This window comes from Giraffa tippelskirchi, chromosome 9 (assembly GCF_054371585.1).
Source record: "Giraffa tippelskirchi isolate mGirTip1 chromosome 9, T2T-mGirTip1v1.2.pri, whole genome shotgun sequence".
In the NCBI taxonomy this organism is placed as follows: domain Eukaryota; kingdom Metazoa; phylum Chordata; class Mammalia; order Artiodactyla; family Giraffidae; genus Giraffa; species Giraffa tippelskirchi.
Genome location: NC_137283.1, coordinates 125,882,289 through 125,901,292, shown reverse-complemented (window position 1 = coordinate 125,901,292; position 19,004 = coordinate 125,882,289). Strand labels below are relative to the sequence as shown.

Below are 19,004 nucleotides of genomic sequence, written 5' to 3'. Positions count from 1 at the left end.
TTGAGACTTGAACCCAGGTTTAGATGTTATGCTTTTTTTTTCCAGCAAAGTGTATATATAGACTTTAGGTTACTCACTGGCTCGTGCTGGGTAACAGCATCACTGCGGAACCACCCCCCCACTCTCCATGTCCATGACGGTGGGTGGGGTTGTAAGTAACTCTACCCAGGCTCCTAAGCCCTGTTAATACTGACAGAACACTAACTCTACACAGACTTAAAGAAATGTATACTGAAGACATTTTCTTAGAGAAATCAGAGATAGTCAGATACTAAATTGTGCATGGTCTAAAAGACTACAGTGCATCATGTTTTGTGGAAAATAAACATTGTCGGACTGACTTACCCTGCAGCTAGACAGTTGCACAGCAAGGCTAAGAAATACAACAGTCTAAAAGATCTATAATCTAGGAGACCACAATCTTTGGGACATCCTGAAATTGCTTTTGAACTCTTTAACCTTTAGGTCTTCTCAAATATGGTATCACATTCTCAGAACTAACTGGTATTCCAAAGTGCTTTTTGTCCAGACCACATTCAATACAAATACATTCAGGTGGCCCATGAAACTGTCACTCCACTGCTCCTCCTTACCTGTTTGGTGTGGTTGTCCACCATGCTGGAAGAATCATCGACAGCCAGACAGATTTGATACTGCCGTTTACTGGGCTTGGTTCTTCGAAGCCAAATCTTGTCTTTCCGAAACTGGCTGGCAATGTATGGAATGACCTTCCGCATGTTCAGTCGCTTCCCAGTTCGATAGTCCCCTCTATTAAATTTAACCAAACAAGATTAGAGCTGAAAGCACAGTAACAGTACCCGACAGCCAATTACACCAAATAACCAGTTTCCTGGCACCAAGAAGTATTACTGTCGAATGAGACTGCTGGGATCTTCTTGATCAGCAGCCAGAAAAAAAACAGATATGTATGTGGCAATAATGATTAGGTCCTTTTAGAAAATGTAAAACACTTTTTAAAAAGAAAAAAAATGTTTGCATTGACTGTTAAGTCTTGGATTCTCTCTTCTTTTCTAAAACTCTGATTTTGGACACCCCTTTGGAAAGATTTAGGTGAGTGATGTGTGCAGCACGTGCGTGACCCAACATGCAGAGGGTGAGCAGCACACACGCCCAAGGTTCAGCCAGTTTCCCCATCCGATATTAACAAGTCACAGAAGCTTCTCTGTAGAGGCAGCAACATGGCAACAAGGTAAGGACGCCACACTGGTGCCTGTGCAGCAGAAATGGCTACCTAGACGCCAGCACCACAACTGGTGGGTGCTGGCTCAGCAGGAAAGGCGACACTGCCATCTTCTCAGGGCGCCATGAGTGCCTCCAGTGGAGAAGACTTACTTCAGCTTGGCGGCCTGGGTTGGCTCCAGTATGAGACGAAGCTGTTCACACAGCTGTTGTGAAAGAGGCGCAGTTAAGACCAGATAACTCTGCCACATTTCCGCTGCGGCCTTCTCCTGTGACAACAATATGCAAGGTGCCTTTAGAATGTCAGACCCAGCCAAGGTCATTACAGCAAGACAAGGGCTTGAAACAAAGCAGAAGAAAACAACTTGCTTCTCTTGGCAAGCTGATTCACTTGGTTTAAAATGTCTCCTCTTCCACCAAAGCCACTAATGAGCAGTTCCAATGAGAAAGAATGAAACAATAAGGCAGTAAAAGATTGGAATTCATGACCAGATCAGTGCTTTATTCACATCTCCTATGAGGGGTACATAATGTGTACCCTTCACATGGAGAGGGAGCTGTGATGGTTAAGTTTGGTGTCAGGAGATCCAGCCACTTAAATCATGGGCTCTCAGGGTCTTGTTTCAAAAGCAAAAGTGACAAGGGCAAATCTCTCAAGTAACACACTTAACAGTATGCTTACTTCCTGGGTTACAAAGCTCCCATTTTTTTTTTTTTTTAGGCCAATTATGGCACAGCAATCATTACATACATGTGATGAGAATGATGATACTAGATATATTTGTGTATACATATATATAACAAATTTTGGATGCAAGCTCACTAAAAAGAACTTTCGGTTAATCTACACTTCCACTTTACATCAGCTGGCAGTGTTCTTGGTGGTCTATTCAGAGAGTGACACAGTATCTAGACTTTTGTCCCACATCTCAACCACCGTCACCTCTATTACTTCCATTACAGAGTGAGCAATGGAAGTTAAAAAATGAAACATCAGTTTTTCTGTTTTAATTAAGCTGCACATCTAGTGGCTCAGTCGATTCTACCAAGGTAACTGGAGTTAAGAACCTATTAAGTTTGCTGTATCTTAGAAAAGTCAAGACACTTAGTAAAAAGACCAGTGACTCACTTCTTCTGGGTTTCCAGATTCATGTGGCTGCCATGTTTCCAGCTGTCTCTCCAGCTCCTGTCTTAGCTCACTGACATCTTTTAAGAAGGGCTAAAAGGGAAAAGTCACAGATAGAGGAGACCCAGGTTGGAATCACTAATTCATTATCCTTGGTTCTTGGTTGCCTTCTTCCCTGCAGTATGAACTCCCACTGGGATGTAAAACTTGAGCAAATTTAACGGCACAAAAGATGCCAGACAACTATTCTCCTTCCCATTTTTTTGAGGGTAAGATGGATAAAGGAAATTCTGAACATTTAATAAATCCCAAAGTACCCAGGAAGGTATCAATAACAGCAATGTTCTTTGATTAATCTAGACTACCATTAGGTCAAAGAGTTTGGGAAAACTCAGTTAACTGGCTCTTCCTAAATGTAGGCATTAAGTCAAAGATGCTTACAGCTTAACTAACATAAACTTAACTGACCTGCAGGCTCCCAACACAAGGCTGGTGAATGTGAGAAGAGCAGATGTGAGGGCCAGAGGCCCACGGGCCAGAGGCCCACGGGCCAGGCCCCCCCACCATGGCCAGGTAAGGACACAGATCTCCCACAGTGACCCTGGGACTGGCTATTAGAAGTGTGTTACCTGCTCAGAGAGCTGCTCACACACCTGCTCAGTGTGTACCTGACACACTCAGAAGTGTGTCACACCAACAGTACTCCTTGAAAGATTGATACGATATGAAGCCCCCAAACCACCAGATGCTTACGAAGTTCTTAAGAATTAAAAGTAATTTATAATTCCATATTGTCAACTTATTAAAGTGGTGATCTGTTAAAGTTTTAGGACCTGGAAAATCGTGTCCACAAGTAACTGATGGGCTGTGTGAATGGTGGAATCTCGGCTTCTTTCTGGTTTCTCATTCTCTGTCTCCTTGTGTGATAGGTCTGTCCTGGGGTCTTGGTCGTCCTCTGTTTTAACAGTTTGGGTCTCCATCTCCATCTCTTCAGAGCCTGTTCTCACAGAAGGACTGAGTTTTACTTACCATAATATCAGCATAATGAAGACTGAGCCTCCAGTCACATGTCAATCCTGCAGTCGCTCAGACTTCACTCATTCACCTCCCAGCACATTAACATGTCAGCTCCCTGTGTTCTTTCTCTCTGAGACAGTCATTGCCAATTCACACTCCCTTAACTCCCCTCTCTCCCGACCCTGTTGTGTTCTGGGGAGGGGAAAGTAGGGGAGACTGTTTTACCCTGACAAGCCTTTTAGAACTGTGTGATCCATTAAACTGTGTGCATGCAGAACACTGATAAAAATTAAAATCATAGTTCCATCTTATAGATGAGGAAGCTGTGGCAAAGAAAAATAATTTGCCTCCACCTGTAAAGTAAGACAAAGTCTGGATTTGAATCAAGGAAGATCTAATCACAGAGCTATGTCTTTACTGTCCTATAATGGTATCTGCAATTCTAACGCCCCTGAGAAGCAAGCAGAAGCAGTTGTTGAATTTAGCAGGTTATTTTGAATTTGCATTTATTTCATTGCTGATGTTCTTTTTCCATGTGTGTTGAATACATTAAAAAAAAAATGAACTGCCTTGTAATAGCACTTGGGGTCGGTTATGAAATGGAACAGTTATAAAATGTAAGAAGTTAGTGTTACTTTCTCACATGCACTTCCTCTGTTTCTTTAAACATTTGATTGCATTTTATGCTAACAGTGCGTATTTTATAATTAAAAATATTGTTTCTCTAGTAATCAAGAACGTCTCTTCTGGTTATAACTGGAGTATGTGCATTGTTTGGTTTTCTTCTACATATTTAAAAAAGACTGCCAGGATTTTGTCTGAAACTTGGGCTTCTTCGTGAATGTCAGTGACCTGTAACACCACTCCCCCACCTTTCTACTCCCAAAGGAAGTATGTACAGGGGAGTTACTACGGGCAAATGAGTATCTAAGTCATGGGTTAGGAGGCAGAAAGAATAGACCAGGCAAGACAACAGTACAAGAGTCAGGGAGCTTAGGTGGGAGGGGGGTGTTCACCGCAGGACTCACTCACCTGGCTGGGCCGTGCTCCCCGACTTGACCTCCTCTGGCTTCAGCTGCTCTGTGTCTACCGCTCTGAGCTCCTCCTGCTCCTCTGGGTCCATGGAGGTATCCTCTACCTCCTCCTCTTCGTGAGCCTTGCTGGAGTCCTTTGCTGATTGCTGCTGCTCCGTGCTGGCCACATCTGCCAACAAAGTGCATACACATAAAAAGCTTAGCTCTTTGCAGAACTGAGTCATTGTAAGTGGATGTGCTTTTGGTCAGAGATTCTACCACTGACTAGTTATGTGGCCTGGACACTGAACACAGTACTTGGCTTGCTTGTGAGCTGCTGACCTAAGTGTCTTATTTCCCTGTTGTCCCCAGAAACTGTAAGGATATAATGTAACCATACATGTGACCACAGAATAGGATGTTTAGCTGTTGGATTTTTATTGCTATGATCAGAGACTGAACCAGAATAAACATGCTGAGCACATGACTCAGAGCAGCTAATGGAATTATCCTCATTGCCAAGTCATGGGTGGAGAAACTGTAGTGATGAAGTATAACAGCGGAGGGTGGGGGACACAGAAAGACAACATAGGTATCCCAGGATCGTGACCCTGGACAAGTTCTTAAACTTCTTTGGCCTCAGGATGCTGATCTATAAAACGGAGGCATCCTAGCTTGTAAAGATTACTAGAGGAACTCCATGATCAAGGCTGCAAAGCTCAGAACAGTGCTAGGCACAAAAGCCCCATGTATGGCAGTTGTCACTGGTTCTACATCATTCTTCTTAAAGGTGGGGACAGGAAGAGAAGAGAGTAATCCACAGGCGAGCAGTCTTTTCTGTGTCATATTATCAATACCAGCTTACGTATTAGGAACGAAACAGTGAAAAGTCACCCAGAGAGCTCGGAGGGGAGGCTGAGTGATGACTGACTTCCTATACTGAGATCTTTGTCACTTACACTCTGAACCACTGCAGAGTGACAGTGAAGAAACATCTGCTACTCAGATCCCTGAGACCAGTGGTGGGTTTGGATAGCCAACCGTCACCAATAATATTAAAAAGGCTTACACTAGACCCAGAACCCTGAGCACTGAAACCCTGCGCTTGGCCACAGATACCTTTATTTCAAAACCAAATTGTATATCTGCACAGTTCTTATTAGAAGGAAACTCGTTTGAGAAGTCATTTCCCCTCCCTCCTAAGATGACTTTGTAACAACACCTGGCAGACACAGTCAGCATAAGCGCTCACAGAGCCTGATGAGCGAGGGAGGGGCCTCCCCAGCTCTGTACCGTAGGTCTGTGCATCGTAGGGCTCGCTGCCCTGTTTGATGTGCTCAAATGCTTCCGCGTCCTCCGCCTGGGCCTGGGGCTGGGCCGGGCCCTGCTCGGCATGGCTCTCGGTATCCATGGTCCTCAGCCTCTTATGCACACGCTCACTATGATCACCCGTGGAGCGTTCATTGTCGGCCTGCCCAGGTTTCCTCTTAAAACTCTGTGGGAAAAACGAGGAAATTCATCAGAACCTTGTAATACAAAAAGAATAAAAATAACCATAATGTTTATCCTCAGGGGGCTGATTAAATAAATCAGGTACAGCCATACAAGAGTGGAATTCAATGCAGCTGTTGGTAGAAGATCTCTAAATACACATACAAAGCAATCTATATGATATACTTCTATATCTGAAATAAAGGCAAAGAGGCAAAGACACTCTCACACAGACGTGCATACACACAAACATCCATACATATGCAGTAAATCTCTTTGAAGACAAGACCGGTAGTACTAATATGCTCTGAGGACAGTCCCTTGGGTGGCTTGAACACAGGGATAAAACAGAAGCTTTCTAGGGCATTGGTTTCTACAGACTGATTTTGTGTCACATGCATAAACAGCACCCCATTTTTAAAAATCTTGTATTTAAAACAGAAAATAGGGAATTTGCCAGCGGTGCAGGAGTTGGAACTCAGCACTTTTTTTGCTGGGGCCCAGGTTTAATCCCTGGTCAGGGAACTAAGATCCCACAGGCTGTGCGGGGCAGCTAAATAAAATAGGATTAGGTAGGCTAGAACAGAACTGAATAGAACTAAAGAAACCAAACAGAAGAGAATGGACAGTGAACAGACTACTACTAGTCAGTAGCTTGGCAACACCACCTGGTTCTTAGGTTCCAAAACAAGAGCATCACAGGATCAGGGTATGCGTTTGTCTGTCCCCACCAAGAAAAAGGGAAGAAGCCCGGCGGTCCTGGTCTGCTTGCCAAGGCTGCCATCATGGTAGGACAGCAAAGGCTGGGAATTTTTTTTTTAACCAGTATATCTGGAGCATCATCTTACACGCAGCCTTCACCTAAGTTTAGCTGAAGAGTGATAGAGACCTGTGTGTTTTTCCTGGTGTGTTTCTGGGAGGCCATCCGCGCCATGAAGCTTGATTCATGGCCTTCTGCCTGGTTTGCATCCGCAGCTCCACTGCCATGTTCCTATGAAATCCAAGCCACAAAGAGTGAGGGGTAGGAAGCAGAATAAGCAACTGGTTATAGCCTGTACCCCGTACAGTTCCCCTCAGTCACGTGCAGTCGGCCCTCTGAATCTGTGGACACGGAGGGCCCACTGCACTACACCACTTTACATAAGTGACTTGAGCGGCCGTGGATTTGGGTATCCGTGGGGGTCTTGGAATCAATCCCTTTTGGAGCCCAGGGGATGACTGTGACCACACCTGCCTGTCTGCTCTGGAACTCACCCGTCACTAACGCCTGGCCTGTGGGCAGAAACAGAAGCACCTAGACCTGTCTGTTACCCTCTTGGGGGACTCTGTTGTCTACAGGAGGTAATGAATTACTCTGAAAGCAGGACAGACCTCGATCAGAAATAAGGCTTCATCATCAACCAGCTGGGTACCCTTGAGACTGTCATTTAACTTTACGGGGGCTTATTTAACTCAAGATACAAAATGGAGAACATAGAACAATAATATTTATTTGGCTGCTGTGAAGATCTACTAGAGTAATGAAATGCTCAGCACCTCATGAACGGGTGCTGAGTAAATGGGTTGGAAGGGTAAGAGAGGTATAAACAGTTGTAATTAGTGCTGAGAAAATGGGGATTCAGAGAGGCCAAGGGAGTGGTCCAGAGACACCACTGAGCAGCAGGCCCCCTGACTTCCAGGACTCCCTCCAGACTATCAATGCCCCAACTGCAGCCACAAAAGACACATCACCCCACATCAAGGAATAAAGAAGTATTCTGCTTTTTAAATTAAAATGTTTGGCAGCCTGGTGAACAGTAAGGAAAAAGGATGCACTGTTAGACCCACATCACTGCATGAAACCTCAAGTCAACTCTTCTTTGCTTAGGAGCTTTGAAAACAGAATTTGAACCTGATTCTCCCACAGAGAACTACACTCTAGTAATTTTTTCTCATTAAGCACATCACTTAAGTACAGTGTGTAAAAATATTCTGGGATTTGTTCCATATAAATACAGGTGTACGACTATTTTCTTAAAGAATGGGAGCTGGTGTTTAAGATATCAACAACAAAAAAACATTACACAGAAATCACTACTGCTGAACAACATGGTTTCACACAGGGAGAAGAGGCCCTCCCAGGAGGCAGCTGGTGGAGACAAGGCCCTCACCTCCCTGCCCTGCTCCTTCTCGGGTGCGGTCCCAGCCAGCTCCACAGCCTGCTCACTCTGCACGCTCTCCAAGCCTGTCTGCCCACAGGACTCATGCTCCTTCCTCTCTGCAGGCTCTGGCACCGGCTCCTCCATGTCAGAGTTCTCTCCTTCTTCTTTTTCCTGCATCTGCAAGGAAATCAAATAGCATTAAATGCTCTGAGGGAAGAAGATGAAGTGAGGGCCCCTCTCCTCACCGAGAGGAGCCTGAAGGGAGGGGATCAGTCACAAACTGAAAACTGCTTGGCGCTGTCACCTGCTCATGGGAAAGTATCCTAAGAGAGTCTAGCGAGAAGATGGTACTCTTTTCTCATCATTATTACTTTTAATAGAGGACAAGTCAGATCCACTGTGATACCTGAGGCTGTAGACCTTGGTCAACAGGTAGGTTCTTTTCTGCACTTTCCTCACTGGTGTCTTTGTCCTCGTCCTCCGAGGACAGCGGCTCCTCCTCTGTGTCCTCGTCAGGGTGATCGGCAGCATCCCGGTCTCCGTCGTCAGCTCCGGTATCCATCTTTTCCTCTCCCTCCTCCCCCTTGTCATCTTCACTGTGGCCTCCCTCAGGCTGGGGTTGACCTTGACCTTCATCCTGATCAGCCTCAGTCTCTTCGTTTATGTCCTCAGCTTCATGACCTTCTTCTTCAGTATCCTTTGGTTGTTCTTTAATTTCCAAAGGATTCTCTTCTGGACAGATGAAACAAAAAGAAAGAACACAGAATTTAAAAACTAAACAATATGATTTCTTAAGATGAGATACAGTTACCCAAGCATCTTTTTATTATTCTCAAACCATAAGTTGGCAAACTATGGTCTATGGGCCAAATCTGGCCATCTACATATTTCTGCGAGTAGTTATACTGGAACACCGCTGCACCCAGTTGTTCACCGATGTGTCTACGCCATCTGTTCTGTGTTACCTATGGCTGACTTCACACTACAAGAGCAGAACTGAGGATTTGCGACTCTGTTGCAGCTTATGACTGGCAAAGACTGATCTGTTTATTATTTGACCAACCCTTCACAGAAGAGTTTAGCTACATCTGCTCTTCACTATACTTATATATTGTATACTACTGTTTGGATATCCATTAAAAATCCAAAAAGCCACCACAACAATAGGAATATTTTAGAACAGACAGGAAATGCTAATCTAATTTTCAATTATCATTAGGAATAACTGATGGACATCATTCCTTACCATACACAGAAAATATAACATATATTCAAATGGGAACAATTCTATTTGAAAAAGTTTTGTTTAAAAGAGCTTTTCTGTAATTTGGATACTTCAGAAATCAATTACTTTGTTAGTAAATAATTCTTTAAAATCATTGCTTCTTCAGACTCAGAAAAAAGTAGTGGTTATCATTGTGTGGGTGGGATGGGTAATATAGGAGCAGGAGGTGTTAGGTACAGACTGGTGATGTAAGATAGGCCCAAGGATGTACTGTATAACACAGGGAACATAGCCAGTATTTTTTTCATTATCTGTAAATGGAAAGAGCTGTATAAAGATAATTTTTCCAGTAATTGCTTCTTAGTTTATATACACAGTAGCTTAAAATGAGCCTGGATAGTTTTCTAGGGCAAAATAGCTTATTAGATTCTCAGTGAGCTTTAATTTTATGCTTGCTTGGCTGTTCAATTTAAAGTTGAAATAAACTTCCAGTATTATAAGGTAATGAAAGTGCCTTGGAAGCAATAGCTTATACTTTGCTTAAAAAGGAGAACTAGAGATTCACCGGGTGAAGAATGTTCTAAGCACAGCTATCAAATACCTTAAATATAAAAAAGGCATTTTATGTTTATGAGAGCCATATACTCACCTCCTAGATTTAAGAGATGTTAATATTTTGCCACAAGTATATCAAATCTGTCACTTATATTTAAGGAATAAAATAGTTCTGGACACAATTGTCAGGGTGCTGGATGTCTCTGCTCTTCCTACTTCCTTAGAGCTCATAACCTGAAGTTACCGTTAATTATTCCTGTGTTTTCATACATTTGATGCATCCATAAACTATATAGTACTATTTCTTTTAGCAATTTGTCACATAAATAGTACCTCTCATTTATTCTTTTGTAATTTGCTCTTTTTGTTCTAACATGGTGTTTTTAATAGCTTTCTAAATATGTAACTGCCTCACTAAGAAGCTGAGTGAGGCTGATGCTACCTTCCTGTCTGGTTACCCATCATGACAGGGTCTCTGTCACAGCAGCATCACCTATACCACCTCCTGACACCAGCACTCCCTAAGGGAGTCACACTCAGAGGGAACAGTGGGTGACAGAAGCACTGGATTACTGTTGTGCCAAGTGAGTTCTCTTGGGATTATTCAATTTTACTTCCCATTATGATTTCATGTTTCAACCTAAACACAGAATATAAGAACAACAACCAATAACTTTCCTAGGGGACAATTCCCTGGCAGTCCAGTGGTTAGGACTTGGTGCTTTCACTGCAGCTGCCCAGGTTCAATTCCTGGCTGGGGAACTAAGATCCAGCAAGCTGTGTGGTATAGTCAAAATTAATTATTTAAAACAAAACAAAACTTTCACAAGAAAGCTAGTAACTGGGCTCTACAAGAGGCCTGACTCTACCTGGACTGCACAGTGTTCATATCAACCCATGAGAGGGGGCCCACGGTGAACCTGGAGGGAGGTGGAACCGTGTGTGACAGCACCACCCGGACACAGAGGCAGCGAGATACAGGACAGGAGATGACAGGAGTGACTAAGACCTGCTGGTTACAAGCTTCAGGTCTACTTGGAGGAGAAACACAACAAAGAAAAAGCAAGCGATTTTATCAAGCTGGAATTGCATTGATCAGATATGATAATGAGCTGGCCATGACACTGGCCTGAAAAGGAATCAGTTATTGCTCATTTTCAGTGACTTTCAACAGGCCCTTTATGTTTTAAAAGACGCACCTTCTCCATCTTCATGATCAGTGTCCCCATCATCATCCTTGTCTTCACTGTCTAAGTTCAAGTCGTCTGGAAGGTCCAAGGCCTCAGGTTCGGGCAGCTTTTCCTCGTTGCCATGGTAAGGATCCACCTCGTTCTCATCATATTCCCTCTTTGGGTAACAAAGAGATCAGGAAAAATAAAAAGTAAACTTTTAAAAAGAATAACATTCACACATAATTAGCTCTAAACACAGCTGACTCTTGAACAATACAGGTTTGAATGGTGCAGGTCCACTTATACAGACCACTTTATGTGGATTTTTTCCAATAAATATGCACTATGGTACCACACAGACTCGTGGCTGTTAGGACCTGAGGCTGCAGAGTCCGTGGGTATAGAGGGCCAGCTATAAAGTTACACACAGATTTCCAACCTTGCAGGTGGTCAGTGCCCCCAGTGCCCACACTGTTCAAGGGTCAACTGTCCTTATGCTGAGAGAATACAACGTCTCTGCTCTAAAATTACCAGCACACATGAGAATTTTAGCAATATTTTTACAATTTTCATGTTGGAATGTCAAGTTTCACTTTCTGTTCACATTCTCCATGGAGAGGAGGAGCTGTGTTACCTAATCTCAAAGAGGACATGGAAGTTTATGGAAGAAATATACAAAAGGACTGTGAGTTTTAGTTTCTAAACTACAACATGAGTCCTAACAGCACAAAGCTCATCTCATTGGTAACCGTGGTTAGACATTTTATGTTAAGAGGCTCTATGACACATTCCTTTATGAGGCAGTGGGAAAACAAATGATAAGTAGGGGAAAAAAACGTCCTGAGACACCCTGGGAGCTGTGCATTGCAGTGGCCCTGGCCTTGAATGAGGAGGGCAGGTGGGTTTTGAATCCTCATTACCTCATCTATTTGTTCATTAATTTTGTCTTGGCCTCGTCCATCATCATCAGCTTCTGCTTCTTCTTTTTCCTCCTTCTTATCTTGCTGGGTTTTCTCTCTGTTTGACTTGCCAGCATCTAAGTTGTCATCTTTAGCAACAAGTTCAGAATCTTCCTAAATATCAGAGGAATAAAAAACACAAGATCATCACTCTCAATCTAAAACACTGCTTTCACTTTACTGTCTAACGCAGCTCCCAGGCATGTGCTGGGCTGGGCCAGTCCCATGGAACCATCCAGCTGACAGGGCACACCTATCGTCCTGGAGGGAACAGGCAGGACAGCGCAGGTGGCAGCAGTGACAGCAGGCGTGTGAACAGCAGGGCGGGAAGGGGTGTCTGAGCTGTGGGATGTATCACACCTAGCCCTGGGGGTCCCCTAAGCTCAGGGTTGGGGAAGTGCAGTGACCACTGACAGAATCAGATATAGCATCAATACCGAGTGATCCAACTTCCCTCCTCCATAACACAAAGGATGCCTCAGGTCGGGCTACTCTTTGAGCCCTGAATACAATAAAAAATCTAGATAGCAGAAAAAAAACAGAAAAATAAGAGATGGAAGAAAAACCAAGACAGAAAAGAAAGAGCAATGAACAACAGGGAGTGGTAGTGGGTAGGATGACTGCTCCCTCTCATCGTGGGGACAAAGTGATGGGGGAATCTTCTACTTACCTCATCCATTCCTGGTCCTGTTTCTTCAGTCTTACTGTCTTCCTCCTCGTCTTCTTCATCGTCATCATCACCCCAAAGCCTCTCATCTAGTTTGTCAGCTTCCTCGCCATTCAGATCGCCCATCTGTTTATCTAGGTCTCCAGTCTCACTATCTGATTTTTCATCATCCTCTTCTGAAAGGGAAGGCACTGAGCTCAGTTCGGCAGATCCCCAGACTAATCTGTTCCTGTGTGTGTGGGAGAGGCAGGGACCCGGCCAGGATCCTACTTGGGATGTGCTGCCTAATTCTACAGAACACCCTACAGGCAGATGCTTTTTTAGATGTCCTGAAGCACTCCTACTGTGTCTGCAGACTGGAGAAGAAAAGAGGTCTGGGATGTGTGATGGTAAAGGACTAAAGGAGGGTGGTAAAACAGCTGTCAGGATGTCTCATTCTGGTGCTGGGAGAGTTCATTATGGGTCCCAGCAACCTCACTGGGTTTTGGTTTCTTATCTGGGAAATAAAAATCAAGGGTGGTCTACAGTATCTCCAAGGTTCCTCCCCATCTCCAACCTATTCTATGCCAATGATTCTATCTAACATCTCAAATCATGTGTCTTGATCAATTAACCAGAATTTTCTTTCCTTGCTCAAATAACCAGACTTTTCTTTTGTCTTTGATCAAGATCTGCTTTGACAAAGGTTATACTCTTACACTTACTTAGGCATGCATACCTTCTTCTACCCTGAGGTTAGCTATCATTTCTGTAAGGTATTCACTTAAAATAACACACTGTATTTCAAATTAAGCTTTGGATAGAAATTTAGGGCAACAGTTGAATTATGGTAATAACATGACAGATGATAATGTGCTGTTAGAAATCATTATCAAATAATTTTCAATGACATGTAATACTCATAAGTTAAATGAAAAAAGCAGACTACAGAACCATTCATGGTCTCTGTGTGTGTGTGTCTGAATATATATGCAATAAATGGAAATACCCCAAAATTAAGTGATTTGGGTGACAGGTACAATGGTATTGATTTGATTTCTGTATTTTTATTCCAAATCATCTACAACAAATGTCTACTGATTTTGCAATTAGAAAAAAATACATACATATTAAAAAAAAAAAAATCCTCTCTAGAACAATTCAACTTGAGCTGAGAGCCAAGCTCGGTGAGGGTGCATCTCCTTGCTTTCCCTAGAGGACACCCCAGGTCACTCATCTGGCACATGGAGCGCTGGACCATCAGAGCCGGTGTCTCAGTTTACTCAGAGCAGAATCTCCACAAGGAACTCGAGACCCCGACACACCAGCACACACAGCGTATGCTGATGCTTCCACCGCAGTCACGAAGAATAACCAACTTCCTCCAAGAGTATATACTAGGCTACTTACTGGGAACATGTGGTTTCTTGGAGAAAATATCCACTTTTCAAAAGCAAGAATGAAATGGCAGATAATCTCAAACCTTGTTCTTCCAGCTCCCCATCGTGCATTTTCCCATCAAAGTCTTCTGACATCTCAATGGCATTATCCTCGCCCTTAATGTCTGATTTTGAGTCAGGATCTTCTTTATCCTTTTCTTGACCCTTCTGAAATGTATCTTCTGCCTAAATAAAAAGCATTATAGAAACATAAATGAACATAATGTTACTAATGTTTATTCAGCTCTGAAGAGAATATAAATATATAAATGCCAAGGTCAATGGTATAAAATTTTCTCTGGGGAGAGAAAAAAGAACAGAGAAAATACACATGATTTGTGACTTGCTTTAATATTTCTGTTAACTGATTTCTAGTTTTTTTGCATTTGTTGTTAGAGAATATAAACTTTTGTTGAGGTTTCCTTCATGTGAATTTTTTTTTTAATCCAGACATATTTTAAAAGTCTATGTATTCTGTATGTAGGATAAAAAAAAACCACTTACTATACTGCATATAAATTTAATATCTATCTTGTCACTTTGATCTCTCATAGACATTACCCAACTGTGAATGTAATTTCCCCCTCCACTACTTTCTGTTTTATCTTATTTGAAGTACATACAGTTAATTTACAATGTTATGTTAGTTTCAGATGTATAGCAAAGTGATTCAGATATACTCACACTTCTTCAGATCATTTTCCATTATAAGTTATCACAAGATATTGAATACAGTTACCTGTATTATACAGTAGGTCCTTGCTGCTTATCTGTTTTATATATAGTAGTGTGTACCTGCTGCTAATCTCAAACTCCTAATTTATCCCTCTTCCAGTAAATGCAATTTTCTTCACTTTTCCTTAAACTACATATTCCTATACAATCTATATTATATCTTGGGCAAAAGATTCAGATTGCTATCTCTTCCATTATGGTTGAATTTTAAAAGTCCTTTTTTAAGATACAAAAGTAATACAATCTCATATAAAAATTTCTAAGCCCAACAGAAAGAGTACGTTTCCCTGGCATCCGCATCCTCCAAAATTCCCAAAGAAATTACCACTGGTGATGTTCTGACACATCTTTTTTATCTGTAAGTACACCAACAGATCCTTAGAAATATAATATATATAGTATATATCAATACCTGCCTCCCAGCAGGTATTGTTTTCAAACAAGAAAGGGATCATTCTTTACAAACTGTTGTGCAATCTGCTTTTTCTAAGTTAAAAAAATATGTCCTAGATATATTTCCATGTTGATACTTAAAAACTTATGTCATTATGTTTAATTATAGTATTGCTCTGCATAAATAGTATCATTTAAAAATAATTCTTTCCTGATGAATATATGGATTCTTTCACAATTTTCACCAGTGTAAATAATGCTGTAGTAAACATTTTTGTATAAACATACTCTCTTATACACATATTTATCTTGGGGCCTTATGAGATTTCTGTGAGAAAACATGGAATTCCTAGATCAAAGAACACAAAGAGTTTAAAATTTATTAGATACTGCCAAATTCTTCTGAAAGTTTTTTATCTCACTTAATAATGTTTTTTTGCAATGGATTTGTACTTTTCTATGAGGTTTCTTTTACTTTATTTTTTTCCCTCATTTATAAAGTACTGGGTGCTAATTAAGTTAAATTTGAGGAATACAGAAAGACCAATACACACACACACACGGACACACACACTGTACATTAGAGCTCTACCACATAAACGCAAGCATTACTCTTTTGGTTTTTTATATCTTTCCAATTTTCCCTTCAAAGGAAGAGAGGAAATCTGGATCAGTTTGTTCCTCTATTTTTAATAGGTATGACTACACCTTAAATAGAAATTTATGGACTGCTTTAAATTTAGAATACAGGTGATAAACTGAAATTCCACTATCTCTTCTTTCTTCAAGTCACAGTTGATTAATCTAATGACTAAATGGCTAAAAGTATGTTTAAAAAAAAAAATCCAAATCAGACTGGAATTTTAAAAAGTAATACAAGAATCTTAGTCCAAAGCATCTAAATATTTCAAAAGCATTCTTGATTCCAACTAAAAAAGGATAGAGATATTTAAAATTTGAACATGTCAAAGACATACAACATCAAATCTATTAATAACACTGGCACTGTTGTTTAATGTAATCATTACTTAAAATAGACAAACTTTTTGTCCTTAAATGAACCACTACCAAAAGTGTTCTCTAAAAAATCAGCAAAAATGTTCCCATTTAAAATAAAAAATTTTATATCTATTTCCTTCCCAAATTGTAGGTACAACCAACAACCTAGCTACAAAGTATCCTTTCTATTGTCTTCAAGCTTTTAATTTACAGCCACTCCCTAAACTCCAGTTTTCTTAAGGTACCTAAATCAGTCCAAAAACCATTAACTTAGTAGCAAAAACATATGTGTAATTTAAATATATGTGTAATTTAATTATATGTGTAATTTAAATACTGGAAAAGGAGTGCATGCTTCTGCATCCAATTTACATATTTCATGGCCATGAAAACATACCTGTTCTTCATTTTCTATCTGATCACTCACATCCTTCATGCCCTCGCCTTCTCCAATCCCTCCTCCCTCATAGTCATGGAACTCAGTCGCCCCCTCTCCCGCTGAATCTTCCATAAACTCTTTGGGCAGGCAAAATCCCTTGAAAATAAAGAGTGAACGTTAGATACAAATGCAATAAAGAAGCGATTCCCAGTCCTGCTGCAGGAAAAAATACCCTACATAAATGATAAATTTTTTTCTAGCTCAGTATTTTACATCTGATGAAAGGACAGGAGACTTTTTGACACTCTTTTCTTCCTTGGTGATAAGTTATTATGTAGTTTCAAAGCTTGACATCAGATTTAATATATGAGGTTTTGACTGTGGAAGCCTCTCGTATGTAGTAATCTGTCATTCCACCAATAGAAAAATTTGAATGAGGTATATACTAGGACGGTACTTAAGGAGCAAATCACCAGGGGTGGGGAGGGAGAGTAAACCCTCTCAGTGTCTAAATCCCAAAAGGGTTATGTCCTTCTTTATCTACTTCCCAAATTAGTAAGCCAGAGAGGAAAGAGAGAAGACAAGTACCTGTGAGGTATAGCAACTTGAAAGCAAATGTTGTAAGTGAGAGATTTCATGTTCTTTCATTAAGGAAAATTTTGTGTGATGTTCCTCAAATCAAGTCACGGTGTGTGCATGCGTGTTTGGCTAAGTTGCTTCAGTTGTGTTTGACTCTGCAATCCTAAGGACCACAGTCCACCAGGCTCCTCTGTCCATGGGATTCTCTAGGCAAGAATACTGGAGTAGGTTGCTGTGCCCTCCTCCAGGGGATCTTTCCAATCCAGGGATTGAACCGGAGTCTCTTACATCTGCCTGCATTGGCAGGCAGGTTCTTTACCACTAGCACCACCTGGGAAGTAATTATAATGCAAAAAAATAAAAGCACCCCCTGCCCACCCCACCCCAGCTCTTGAAGTAACCTGTCACTCTCAGCCTGGGCTATCTGCTGCCAAAGCACTTGGCAACCCTTATGGCATGGGGTCTAGAGATATAGCAACACTTGTGAAGAGTTAACAAAACTGTATTTCATGTCAGAAGATAGCCTAAAAATAAGTATCAAATACTAGTGTGTGGGATGAAATTGACTAGAAAAAGAAATCGAAGAAAATAATGGCTCTCAATCAGAAATTCTACCAGAGAAAAGTATAAGCTATCAAGATATTTGTCAATCTGAGGATGAGAATGTACTACGAATATGCTGACAACAAGACCAAGATCCGAGACCAACAAACACTGACTGTGACTGAGTTACACAGAAACAGCTTTCTATGGACTAAGTGCTTTAATCACAACCTAGATTTATTATCTTAGCACTGTATCTAATCTATTTTCAAGTTCCCTCAGCACTCCTCAGAGAGAACGGGAATACAGTACAGACACTTAAAAAATTAAGGGAAAGGCAAACTCACTTTCAGGACATGTATGGAATTACCCAAGGCCTAAGTGTTGCGAGAGGGCATCAAAGGGCAGACACACTAAAACTAAAATTACAGAAAACTAGCTAATCTGATCACACGGACCACAGCCTTGTCTATCTCAATGAAACTAAGCCATGCCGTGTGGGGCCACCCAAGATGGATGGGTCATGGTGGAGAGGTTTGACAGATTGTGGTCCACTGGAGAAGGGCATGGCAAACCACTTCAGTATTCTTGCCTTGAGAACCCCATGAACAGTATGAAAAGACAAAAGGATAGGACACTGAAAGATGAACTCCCCAGGTCAGTAGGTGCCCAATATGCTAATGGAGATCAGTGGAGAAATAACTCCAGAAAGAATGATGGGATGGAGCCAAAGCAAAACCGATACCCAACTGTGGATATGACTGGTGATAGACGCAAAGTCCGATGCTGTAAAGAGCAATATTGCATAGGAACCTGGAATGTTAGGTCCATGAATCAAGGCAAATTGGAAGTGGTCAAACAGGAGATGGCAAGAGTGAACGTCGACATTCTAGGAATCAGCGAACTAAGATGGACTGGAATGGGTGAATTTAACTCAGATGACCATTATATCTACTGCTGTGGGCAAGAATCCCTTAGAAGAAATGGAATAGCCATCATGGTCAACAAAAGAGTCCAAAATGCAGTACTTGGATGCAATCTCAAAAACGACAGAATGATCTCTGTTCGTTTCCAAGGCAAACCATTCAATATCACGGTAATCCAAGGCTATGCCCCGACCAGTAATGCCGAAGAAGCTGAAGTTAAACGGTTCTATGAAGACCTACAAGACCTTCTAGAACTAACACCCAAAAAAGATGTCCTTTTCATTATAGGAGACTGGAATGCAAAAGTAGGAAGTCAAGAAACACCTGGCATAACAGGCAAGTTTGGCCTTGGAGTACAGAATGAAGCAGGGCAAAGGCTAATAGAGTTTTGCCACGAGAACGCACTGGTAATAGCAAACACCCTATTCCAACAACACAAGAGAAGACTCTACACGTGGACATCACC

At 41.6% G+C, this 19,004-nt stretch overlaps 2 protein-coding genes across 7 annotated transcripts in view; one reads left to right on the top strand and one right to left on the bottom strand.

The window, feature by feature from the left end:
* ANKRD6 (ankyrin repeat domain 6) overlaps positions 1–4,074 on the top strand; it is a 198,918-nt gene extending 194,844 nt beyond the window's left edge. The window contains exons 19-20 of the transcript XR_014064960.1: positions 2,801–2,899; positions 3,256–4,074. The gene's annotated coding sequence lies outside the window, so the exon portion shown is untranslated. The remainder of the gene's footprint in view (positions 1–2,800; positions 2,900–3,255) is intronic.
* MDN1 (midasin AAA ATPase 1) overlaps positions 1–19,004 on the bottom strand; it is a 142,564-nt gene that overhangs the window by 5,322 nt on the left and 118,238 nt on the right. For 4 of the 6 annotated variants that reach the window (XM_081528506.1, XM_081528510.1, XM_081528511.1 and 1 more), the window contains 14 exons: positions 16,509–16,646; positions 14,029–14,170; positions 12,570–12,742; positions 11,861–12,013; positions 10,968–11,115; positions 8,395–8,720; positions 7,998–8,165; positions 6,737–6,838; positions 5,650–5,851; positions 4,376–4,546; positions 3,160–3,323; positions 2,330–2,419; positions 1,354–1,469; positions 594–768 (listed from right to left, as the gene is read on the bottom strand). In XM_081528506.1, coding sequence (XP_081384632.1) covers positions 594–768; positions 1,354–1,469; positions 2,330–2,419; positions 3,160–3,323; positions 4,376–4,546; positions 5,650–5,851; positions 6,737–6,838; positions 7,998–8,165; positions 8,395–8,720; positions 10,968–11,115; positions 11,861–12,013; positions 12,570–12,742; positions 14,029–14,170; positions 16,509–16,646 — 2,268 coding nt within the window. The remainder of the gene's footprint in view (positions 1–593; positions 769–1,353; positions 1,470–2,329; positions 2,420–3,159; positions 3,324–4,375; positions 4,547–5,649; positions 5,852–6,736; positions 6,839–7,997; positions 8,166–8,394; positions 8,721–10,967; positions 11,116–11,860; positions 12,014–12,569; positions 12,743–14,028; positions 14,171–16,508; positions 16,647–19,004) is intronic. The other 2 variants (XM_081528507.1, XM_081528509.1) reach the window with 1 other exon arrangement.